General features: G+C 60.5%; 1 protein-coding gene across 1 annotated transcript; it reads right to left on the bottom strand.

Annotated features, from left to right (window-relative positions):
• Nucleotides 1-3017: 3017 nt before the first annotated feature.
• Nucleotides 3018-11267, bottom strand: CDC34 (cell division cycle 34). The gene is made up of 5 exons (XM_029918091.1): nt 11041-11267; nt 8190-8276; nt 7988-8085; nt 7064-7198; nt 3018-4175 (listed from the first exon to the last, which is right to left on the bottom strand). The coding sequence occupies exons 1-5, from the start codon at nt 11215-11217 to the stop codon at nt 3962-3964; spliced, it is 711 nt and encodes a 236-aa protein (XP_029773951.1). The 5' UTR covers nt 11218-11267; the 3' UTR covers nt 3018-3961.
• Nucleotides 11268-11273: the final 6 nt, after the last annotated feature.

The following is an 11273-nucleotide window of genomic DNA, read 5'->3' as shown; positions in this document are numbered from 1 at the left end:
CCATAGTGGGGTCACAGGAGGGCTCTTTGCTGTTCAGCCTTTTATTTTGGCCAGCTCTCGTCATGCCTGTGCTCTCAGCCTGAACCCCTGGGGCAGGGGCCCCTCACATTCCCCTCCTCCCTGCTCTGTGCCTCTATTCTCTGCATCCTCTTCCAGGACTTGGCAGCGAGTTGCAGGCACCACCTCCAACCCGGGGACATGGGAGAAAAGGGTCAGAGCTCCACTTCGAGTGGCAGCACATCAGCATCGGTGTGCAGCGTGGTCAGGTCTCTGTGGAGGCCCCGGCCAGACCCCAGGGCCAGCGCAGGCCCCACACTGAAGGCAGCTGTCCTGGGCTTCGGGTCCATCATTCTGGGACACACCCCAGACTGGCCAGGCTCTCCGAGGGGCTCCACTTTCTCCTGAGCCTCATGCTGTAGGGCCGAGGCTCCAGTCCCCACCCCACCCCTCCCACCAGGACATGTGGCCTTGTCCCCAGAGCTGAGGGGCACCTGGTCCTCACAGGGCACTGGGGAAGGGGAGCTGGCATTTACAGTGGGTGGACAAGTGTCCATGTCTGCACTGGGGTGAAGGGTGACCCCTAGTCCGTGTCTGGAGTAACCTCAGTGGGCCCTGACCTTGGAGTAGAGTGCTCGCACATGTAATCAGGTTGGAATGAAGTCACACTGGAGCAGGGCAGGCCCTATCTTGGGACTGCTGTCCTGATAAAAGGGGACCCAGAGCAGAGGCCATGTGACCACAGGGGCAGTCACAGGATTGAAATGGTCACAAGCAAGTGAGCCCGGGGACCTCCAGGAGCTAGAGGTGGCTGGAAGAATCCTCCTCCCTGGGGCCTGTGGAGGCAGGGAGCCCTGCCCACCTTGGTCTCTGACTTCTGGCCTCAGAACGTGAGAAGATAGAGTCCCATTGTTCTGAGCGTCTGCTGTGTGGCTTTGTCGGCCCCAGATCACCAGCTCTCTCACTCAGTGGCAGTGTCACACCATCCGAGATGGCCATGGGCCAGTGCTCTAAGTTCCCAGGTAGGGTGGGGCAACTTCTTATTCCTGTTGGTGGCCTCCCACTCACCTGGGGGTCAGCTGGGGAGTGGGGGGAGCCCTGCTGGGCCAGGAAGGAACAGCCAGGCGGGGAGATAAGCCTTCTCCCTGGACAGCAGGGGGCCTGGCCTCCCCTGATCTGCAGCCAAATGGAGCCACAGCAGACTCCTGACCAGGCCCGGAAGGGAGCTGCTCTGTGCCTCTGAGCACGGCTCTAAATGCAGTCTCACCTGAGAATGTCTATCTAAGAACAATAAAAGCCACAGCTTCCTGCAAAACCAGTAGGGGCCTGGCTGCTGGTGGGCGCACGTGACGGACGGCAAGTGCTTCAGTGCAAGGAAGAAGGGGCTGGAACAACAGGCCGTAGTTCACAGCAGCCAAGATTCGTGAAACAGACCAAACACCCATCAGCAGGCAGATGGACATGCATGTGTCCACTGCGCACACGCACGCCCCTTGGCCGCGAGCAGGAGCAAGGCGCCTGCACCCGCCACCCCGTGGACGGGCCCAGAACACACGACGCTCAGGGAGGGAACCAGACACGAGAGGCCACGCGGGGTGTGAGTGCACATGCAGAACCGTCCAGAACAGGGTTGTCCATGGACAGGGTGGCGGGGGGGCTCCTGAGGGCTGGGGGGTGCGTCACTACGTCGGCATGGAGTTGCTTTTTGGGGAGATGGAATGTTCTAGAGGTGCTGGTTGCACAACCCCGTGAATGTACGAACAGCCGCTGAAGTACTCTTGATGTGAGTCTGGATGTCCAGCATGTGCAGGGTCCGCCCCAAAGCCCCCCAGCCTGCCATGCTGCTCTGTGCTCCCGCCATGCTGCTCCTGCCGACACTGGGACAAGGCCAGGGGCCGGTGGCCCTGCTGGTGCTCCACGTGACAGGAAGGGGTAGGTAAGTGGGGGAGAGGGAGGATGGGAGAGCTGGGGGAGGGGTGCAGTTCTGGGGAGCAAGCTGTTACCCCTCCCACCTGTCGCCCAGCACCTTGAGCATCCTGAGCATCTTGAGGGTATTCTCCAGACTGGGGACCAGCTTGTACTGTGGGCGCTGGGCCGCTGCCCTGAGGCAGCTGGAGTGTCCGGGGGAGCCCCTCCGTCTGCCACCCCTCTCCTGGCTCCTGTCTGGCCAGGCTTCCCCTGTCCCCACTCCTACCACCTTCTGGGTCCTCTCAGCGAGGGCTCCGGCCTCGCCCCGTGCAGGGGCTCTGCTTCAGCCAGTGATGTGTCCGGAAGCCCACAAGAGACCTGGGCTGGGTCCGCAGCATTGGCTTGATAAGTGCCGGAACTCTGGAGAGAAAGCCTCCTGATCCCACGGCTGCGAGATGGGCAGGGTCACGAGGACCTCACGTGAGCGCAGGAGCCCAGCTGTGCCTGTTGTGTCCTTTGCAATGACAGGAAGCAACAGTGGCCTTCTGGTTACCGCATCAGTTTAGTCTGGGGTCGGTGCTGGCTCCGGGGTCGGTTACCTGGGGGCTTCACCAGGGCATGCAGGACCCAGATTCCTTCAGTGTTGACTCTGCCACCCTCCATGGTCAGCTCTACCCCTGTGGCCACGTGGGAGGCACAGTCCCCAGGCCACCCGCCTGCGCCATCCACTTCTGGACCTTCACCACGGTCTCCCTGTGCAGGCTGCCAGACCCTGGCTGGATTCAGGGGAAACACAGCCCCCCCACCCCGCTCCCCAGAAATGCCTTTAGGCTGAAGAAGTGAAGAAGTGCCCAGCCTGGCCTTGGCACCCCGCAGAGGTTAAAAACATGAGCTGCTGGCCTGGCCCTGCTCCTGCCGAGCACTTGGGAGAGGGTCACATGCCCAGACCCCCCTACTCAGGAGTCTGGTCACTGGTGACACACAGCAGGGCTCACAGGCCCGAACTGGGTGCCAAGGGGGCTGCCCGAGAACAGCTGTTGAGTTCAGAGGGGCCCCTCCCACCCTGAACATCCAGCCCCCTGGGTTTAAGAAAAGCCAGAGATGAAGAGGAATGAAACCTTCCACATTTTAATGGAGAAACATCATTCAGGTTGAAACACCACCAGACCGTGGGGGCTAACCATGAAAGGTGTGTGCACAGGGCCATGGGCACACTCGTGTGCGGGCCACTGTGGGGGTCTGATTGTGCTCACCGAGGGTGCACCTGCCCCTCTGGCCTGTCCCCCACCTGTGTGGGGCCGTCCGAGCCCCAGCCGCAGGGACTGGCCAGGCTGGGCATGTGCTCGTCCGACCCAACGGGTCCTCCAGGGCTCACAGGAGCCTGTGTCCTGGTGCCATCTGACCTTCAGCCCAGGCCACTATGGACTTACCAGTTTCCCCAAAACGAAGCCACCAGGCCGGGGTGACACCAGCAGTACACAGGACTCCTCAGGGTGCTGGGACCACAGAAGTGCTACCTGGGGCCCGCTGGCCAGCACGGTACAGGCTCCTCCCACCCCGAGGCCCTATCAGGCGGTCACGGGCTGCAGCTGGGGTGTCAGTTAGAGACGGCCTCCTTCCCCCGTGCAGCGCCCCTGCCCCCCAGGGCACCTGGTGACACGCTGCTCTCTGTGGTCCTTTGGGAAGGCCAAGGACAGGTTGGTTCTGTAGCTTCTCATAAAGTCGTTTTATTTAGATTCCAAGCAAACCAAAGCAGAGAGAAGAGGTGGCCACAAGTGAATCAGTGAGTGCGACCCCAAGTCTCTGGCTCCGGCCAGCAGGAGCCAGACACGCACCACGTGGGCGGGTCTGTGTCCCTCCGGCCACCGCAGCCCATGCCTGTCCCACCTGGCGGGCTCCAAGGGACCAGGACACAGGCGACACGCGCAGGGAGGGCGGGCGGCGCCTGGGGGGACCACCCACGGGGCCGGGCAGCACCCCTCCCGCGGGGTCTCGACGCCGCACGTTCCGGGGCCGCTGAGGTAAAACCTGTGCGTTTATTCGCGGGGCCGCGCTGTCAGGACTCGTCGTCGCCCGAGCCGTCCTCGTCGTCCCCGAAGCAGCTGTCGGCCTCGGCCTCCGGCTCGCCGTCCTCGTAGTAGTCATCGTAGAAGAGGTCCGAGCCCTCATCGGGCGCCGGGGCCCTGGTCTTCACACAGTACTCGGCCAGCGTGGTGGGCACCTTCACGCCATCCCGCTCTGCGTCCACCTTGGTCCCCAGGACCTGCTTCCTGCCAGAGACACAGGCCCGCAGGTCACGGCTCTGTCCCCTGGGGCCCCCCGCACCCGGCGCCGGGCATGCACGCCACAGGAAAGGGCCCCTTGAGACGGTGGCACCCCAAGGGAGGGGCAGCCACGCCCACACCAACTACTGCCACTGTTCAACCCGGCAGATGTCAGCCACCAGGGGCGACAGAATTAGGGGCTGCACCCAGGTCTCTGGCTGGCCAGACAGATGGGGCGGAGCAGATGGAAGAGGGCCAATGTTGGGGGGAATACGGGGCCGAGGGAACGGGAGCCCGGGGGTGAAAGCTGCCATGGCTTGCACCAGGACGGAGCAGACGGATCTCCTGGGGACTCAGAGCACAGCACCATTGAGGTGGAGCAGACGTCAAGGGGCACGTCCCAGCACGAATAACGCCTGAACCAGACACCCTCAGCCTCAGCCCAACAGTGGGTCCTCTACATCAGCCGGGGCTCTGCCCCCATCACCCGGCAAGTCGTGCAGGGAACACAGCTTGGCAGAGAGGGTGGGGGGACAGGCAGGCAGGAGCACCCATCACAGCCTCGCTCACGTGGGCACATGTGAGCCAGCCCACAGGGAGTCTTAAGGGATAAAAACAGACTAGTTTTAATTTTGGCACCACGTGGGAGGTGCTGGGAAAAACTGGGGCAAGGAGCAGGCCATGTGGGCAGGATCCCTCCGGACGTGCTGAGCCCGGCGCTCTCGCCCTATGACCCCGTGAGGGTCCCACCCAGCAGCACTGGGAGGCCTGCAGAGCACCCCCCGGGACCAGCAGGGAGCCGGCATCACCCGCAAGGACACCCGGCTCGGCTGCTCCTCCTTCCCACAGACCTAAGGCTATGACCCCGCCTGGCATCGGGGCACCCTGTCCTGGGACAAACGTGGGAAGGGGCTGCCCTGTGTGCACACAGGTCACCGTGGGGCCCCGTGTGTGGCACGGAGGGAGGTAATACCGCAGACATTGTTCAGAAAACTCTGCTTACATAAAACACCACAGAAGCAGCAAAAACAGGCTGGGTCTACGGAAGAAAACGGGCACAACTACTCAGAAAAAGAGAACCAGTAAAATAAACAGAATTGGGTTCTACAGACGGAAGGCCTGCTGCTACGTGTGTGAAGCTGTGCAGCATGGACGGTGGGGAGTCGTGTGGGAGGCACACGGACGGCGGCCCCCCCCATTTCCAGGACACAAGACCAGTGGCTGCCAGGGAGGGAGGGGTGCATGTGGGTGTCTGGAAGGCGTTAACGTCCGTTGGGGCGTATGTGTTCCTCTCACGAACGCGCTGCCTTCTCGGTGCAAGGCTGTTTCCGTGGTCCTCCTTGCGTGAAACGGGAAGTGCTGACCCACGTGTGTGCTGAGACCCTGCCCCACGGCGAGGTCGCAAACACCCCCTCGCCCCAGAGGTTCTGCTGTGTCTTTTAAATTCTGCGTCTCTGACACACACCATTGTGCCTTCTGATGCTGTGTGGACAGGCCACGGCTTGCTCCTCCTGGCCTGCGGCTGCACATCTGGGTTGCTGGCAGCTTTTGGCAAACCTAGACTGTTCCAAACGTCCGTGTGCGTGCTGGTGTGGACACACACCCCTTTTTCTCTTGGGTAAATACTCAGACTTCAAGCGGCTGGGTCCTAATGCAGGTGCGTGCAGGACTTACCCAATCTTTTACTTAAAAGGTAAATGACAGGGGGTACCTGGCTGGCTCAGTTGGAAGAGCATGTTTGATCTTGGGGTCATGAGTTCGAGTCCCACATTGGAAGTAGAGATCATTTAAATAAAACTTAAAAATGACAAACTGAAGGGGTATTTAGGAAAAACCTAACGTAGGGTTAACTATGTCATTAGCTGAATCAGTAAACCCGCATTAAAAAATAACAACGGACAATGGACACAGAGCAGCTCCCACAATGCCACAAATCAAGGGAGGGAGGGAAAGGAGGTCAAGCAGCTCGGGGCCCTAAGCGAACAGTGTGTCCACCAAGGGCCTTAAACCACGTTCCAACCCTGGTCATGGACCTGCCCAGCGGTGTGTTCATTCTCCGCAAAGGTTTCTTTCCAAGGGTCCTTACCTGCTTATTCGTAAGGGGAAAGCACTGGCAATGACGACCCCACAGGGGGAGGGTTTGTCCTGGCCAATCCCTAAGCAATGCACTGCTTTCCTAAGCAGGAAAAAATTTATTTTCCAGAAAAGATAGTGATTTTCTAAATACCCTAGTATCATGATCCTTTTTTGCCTTTAGAAAATGATTCCAAGTTTCAAAATCACAAATGTAAATGATATTCACAGCAAGGAACCACCAAGCAGAAGAGAACAATGTGGCACACACCGGGCCTCAGCAGTGTGGGAACCAGGTTCTGCCCAAAAACCTCGTTTGAAAACAGAGCTGATGTCAGGAGCCAGTACTGGAAGGACAGCGTTCCCGGAACACCCCTCATTTGCTAGATGGGCGTCAGGGGACAGAACGCAGACAGGAGGCCCCCATGGTCCCAGTGGAGGGTTCCTAGGAAGCAGGAGCACAGGGCAGGGCACAGGGAGGACCCAGAGGGTCTCTGCCGTCTTGGTTACAAAGCAAAGAAACCGCAGTAGAACCTTGTTAACGCCGGGCAGTCAACACTCGGGGCCCCTGTACGTGTGTGCCACCAGGCCTGCGAGTGACACACGTATGCCATGCATGCTCTAAACGCGTGCACGCACATGCACGCAAGCACACACGCGCCTTACGTGCGTTAAGCCACACATACTGGATAAACGACAACAAAGAAAACACCTATTTTCTTAAAAAAAAAAAAAAAAAAAAAGGTCGGGTGGGGGACAAGGAGACCAGTGGGAAGAACCAGCGTGGAGGCGGGGGGAAGGGGGGACCCGGCCTTCCTCACCTGATGATGTCCGTGTACTCCCGGTCCTTGCCTTTGCTCTCCTTCCACTTCCTGTACATCACAGAAGCATCCACATTCGCCGGGGAGAAGGTGTTTGGTTCGTTGAGGAGGGAGATGACGCTTAGCAGGATGGTCCTGGGGGAGCACGGAGTCAACAGGTGCAGGGCGTTCCCGGCCCCGCCCTCGCCCCTACCTGGGAGCTGGGCTCTCAAGCTACTCCCAGGCCCAAGAGTCACTGGGGAGCTTGCAAACACTCATAAGCCAGCACGCACCCAGGGGCTCTCATGGGCCCCCAACCCCGAAGACATCATCCGCCTTGGCTTCTCGTTGCCTCTGCTTTTTGTCTCAAGCCCCAAGAACAGCAGGGTCTGACCCCCCCAGACCATCGCCTGCCCGCCCAGCTCTCAGGACTAGACGTGTGGGGACAGCTGAAGCTACAACTACCTTTGTTCCACCTGTCCCTGCCCCCAAGGCACCCTGCAGACAAGCAGGTCCCTCCATGCCACCAACTGCGATTATGGCTCGGGCTGGACTAAAGACATGCAGGCCAGCCCACTAGGGGTGAGCAGCTCTGCCCTGAGATGGAGATGACTGGGCTCTGTGGGGGACTGTGGAAGGAGGGGAGACCCCCGGGACAGGCAGAGGGACCGTGGGAGCAAAGATACAGACCCAAGGTTCCCAGGGGCCATTCCTGACGATGGATGGGGCAAGGGGCACCAAGAAATGAGAGAAGAGGCTGGCAGAATTGGTCCTGAGGACTTTGGGGGCCCTGGCATCTTGGTGGGTGGCCACTTTGGACAGATGTCACTGTACTGTGGGGAGCTGTGGCCCCAAAGACAACATACACACATCTTCCCACATCTGTTTCCCCAGGGCTGGCCAGGCCCGAGGAGGCCCCTCACACAGGGCCTGACCCAGCCTCACCTGACGTTCTGGGTGGGGTTCCACCGCTCGGAGGGCAGCTCCCCGCTCTGGGGGTCATCGACTGGGGGGTGGAGGATGGAGATGCACACATCCCCCGTCTGCGTGGGGACAGAGAGAGGGGTCAGCTCCACAGCAGTGTCATAGGCAGCATGGTGCCCTCCCCATACCGGGAAGCAGGCAGGGGCCTGCCGGGTGGGCTCACCTCGTAGATGTTGGGATGCCACATCTTGGTCAGGAATCGGAAGGCCGGCGGGGAGTAGGGATAGTCGATGGGAAACTTGAGGCGTGCCTGGGGAAGGGCAGAGAGCAGAAGGGCTCAGCCAGTGCCGCCACTGCTTGGGGACTGTGCCCACCAACACGCAAATAAGGACGTTAGGACAGACACCCCCATCGCACGAGGGCTGCCTGGACCCTGTCAGTGGCCCACACCCTCACAAGCCCACTGGGGCTATTCGGGGTCGCCTGAGCCGATCTGGCCCCCACCCTGCTGCTGAGGAGCAACTCCAAGGCCATTTTCAGCCTGGGTCTGCAAGCCAGAAGCCAGGCCCAAGGAGCTGTGCACCCTGCCGCAGGGTGGTGACTCCTAGGCCTCAGTTTCCAGGCTGTGGGGAAGATTAAAAATAGTTGTGTGTTCACTCGGCAATCACTCCCGACACCTCTGTGGACCGGGCCCTGTGGGAGGAGATGAGTCAGCACTGGACGGATGGGCTCTCTGCCCACAAACAGCCATCACAGGGGGCCAGGAAGGCAGACAGGAAGGTCCTGGGGCACACTGGGAAGGGCCGCCTGCCGACGTGACCGAGCTGCTCAGGCTTCAGCAGGTGAAGGGGCTTCATTTGCTTGTTTTAAACCCTAGTCCCAGACACTGGAACGTCTGGCCTAGGATCCTGGCGGTGTTCCAGGCTCTCAGGGAGCGAGCCAGTTTTCTAGGAGCCAAAGCTGGAACTTCCCAGGCCCACCTCTGGAGAGTCACCCTCCTAGGCAGGGCACTTGGACCAGGGCCATTTAGGAGAAGTCCCTCTGTTGGAGGGTGACCACGCTGAGGCCTGGGAGGCAGGGCGACTGCAGAGCAAACCCGGAACCCAGAACCTGCCCTACAGGTATCTAAGTGACAGCCCTGAGGACAGCTGTTCTCAAACACCCACCAAGGCCCACCTCATCTCGTTTCAAGCGTCCCCAGAGATGACCTCACTACTGAGCAAACTGAGAATCAGAGAAGGAAAAGTACCCTGCCCAAGAACACAGAGCAGGCAAGCTGGGAGGAGGCTGCAGATGTGCACCTCTCTGGCACCCGCTTCACCTTCATTACCCAAAGGCTCACTTCACTCAGAAGGTTAAAGGAAGGCGCTGCAGGAACTGGCTGGGAAGTGATGGCAGCCCTGAGGCACTTCCCAGCCAGGATGTTCCGCTCCCCACCCCCCGGGACCTCGACAGGACGGTCAGCATGGGTGGCAAAACCAACTCTGGGCCCCACGCTGGCTTCTTTTGAGGACACAACAACCTATGGCAGATGTGCTCAAAATCTGGCAGTACCCCACCCCCAGTCCATTCTTCTCCAGAAAAATGGGATGATTCCCCCCAACGCCAATGTGAAGGATCCAGCCCTGGTCCCTTGCAACCAGTTAGTGAGCAGAAGTCAGAAGTCCACACTCTTTCCTTCCAGATCAGCAAGCTCAGGGTCCTGGCATTGCCTCAGGGTGGGACTCCACCACCCAGCTCGGAATGGAGCTCCCCTCCCTACAGCTAAAGAGGCTGGGGGAGGGATCTAGTTGAACCCATTAAGTGATCAACCTCAAATCTATTCCCTGAGTGCTGGAGGAGGCCGGATTCCTAATGCACAACCCAGCCCAGAGCGGTCCACACCCCACCACCACCCCACCCCAGCACCAAGGGAACCTCAGCTCAGGACTCACCTCCAGCAGACCAGGCTGCTCCCTCACAGCCACGGAGCGGGCTAAGCTAAAGCAGGAGCCAAAAGTGCAAATGCAGACATCTGTCCTGGAGTATCACCCACCCCTCCCCCAGAGCCTTGCCTAGCCCCAGAACCTGGCAGGGCCCTGGGAGGGTGTTCCCAGGCCGGGGGCTCTCCCCCCACCTCTCAGGTAGGCAGACCCCTTGCCCCTCTGGCTCAAAAAGCAAAGCCCTGCAATCTGACAAGGGTCCTTCCAAGGCTACGTTGGGGCTCAGATGGTGAGGTCAAGAAAACTGCCTGGGTCCTGGCTCAAATCCTCTGTCACGCTAGTGGGAAACACAGCCAGTCCCGGGGCCAGCACCCCCGCCCTGCTCCCAGCAACAATAAAACGAACTGCCCGGGACAAAACTATCATAGGCGTCAGAGAAAGCGACCCAGAAGTGAGATTTGAGTCCCAACAGACCACCTGTTCAGTGAAGCCTGAAAAAAGCAAGTTGGGGCAAAAGAGGAGGACCCGAGGTTCTGAGGCAAGGGTCCTGGGTCCATCAGGGCGCTCTCTGAGGTGAGGCTCCCACGGACAGAGTAGAGGGTGGCAGTTATGAGTCTCGCCTCAACTTTCCCGAGAGAACAGCTTACATAAAGCTCCAGAGGAGGCCAAGAGGGCCTGGTCCGCTGCTATCGGCAAGTGTGGCCGCTTTCCAAGCAGGCCCCAGCTGGCAAGGCCCCATCTGAGCTTTTGTTGGATCTCAAGCAAGTGGCGGAGTAGCACCCCCCCCCCGCCATCAATGTGTCCCCCCTCCCTGCCTTCCCCACCCCGTGCTCCCCAACAATAGAGCTTGCTGGGTCTGGGAGGCTCTTTGTCTCCTCCGGGCAGGGGGCGGGGAAGGCAGCTGAGAACGCGGGTCCGCCAGAGGCTGTGGGTGCTGGCCCCACACCCAAATAAACGAGGCAGCGTCCCGAGCCCCCTCTCCGGGGATCCAGCACACCGGCTGGGAGGGCGGGGAACTGAAGCGGCTTCTCAGGGAATGAAGGGGTGGCCGAAGGGTCTACCAGCAAGACCAAGAGCCGGGGCAGAGGAAGACGGGGTCCGTCGCGGCCACAGAGGTCCGGTGGGAATCCGGACTGCGAGCCGCGCGCTCACCTTGAAGTAGCCGCCCTCGTAGTAGGTGTTGGGAGGCCCGAAGATGGCTACCTCCCAGTTGTACAGGTCGCCCTCGTCAACCAGGGTCACCCGGAATCCCTCCACCGGCTCCTCCTGTAGCCCCTTGAGCTCTAGCAGCAGCGCCTTCTGCGAGCTGGGCACCAGCGGCCGGGCCATGGCGGCGGCGGCGGCGGCGGCGGCGGCGGAGGGGCCCGGGGTCGAAGGCGCGCTGG

The sequence above is a fragment of the Suricata suricatta genome, chromosome 12 (genome assembly GCF_006229205.1).
Source record: "Suricata suricatta isolate VVHF042 chromosome 12, meerkat_22Aug2017_6uvM2_HiC, whole genome shotgun sequence".
NCBI classification, from domain to species: domain Eukaryota; kingdom Metazoa; phylum Chordata; class Mammalia; order Carnivora; family Herpestidae; genus Suricata; species Suricata suricatta.
This window is presented reverse-complemented; position numbering and strand designations above follow the sequence as displayed.

Bases quoted from the DNA above. Each gene is read 5' to 3' on its own strand.
- CDC34 (XM_029918091.1), bottom strand. From the start codon at position 11,217: ATGGCCCGGCCGCTGGTGCCCAGCTCGCAGAAGGCGCTGCTGCTAGAG. The intron at 8,086-8,189 runs GTGAGCCCACCC...GTCCCCACGCAG, and splicing joins GGCATCCCAACATCTACGAG to ACGGGGGATGTGTGCATCTC. The intron at 7,199-7,987 runs GTGAGGCTGGGT...GTGCTCCCCCAG, and splicing joins AACCCCACCCAGAACGTCAG to GACCATCCTGCTAAGCGTCA.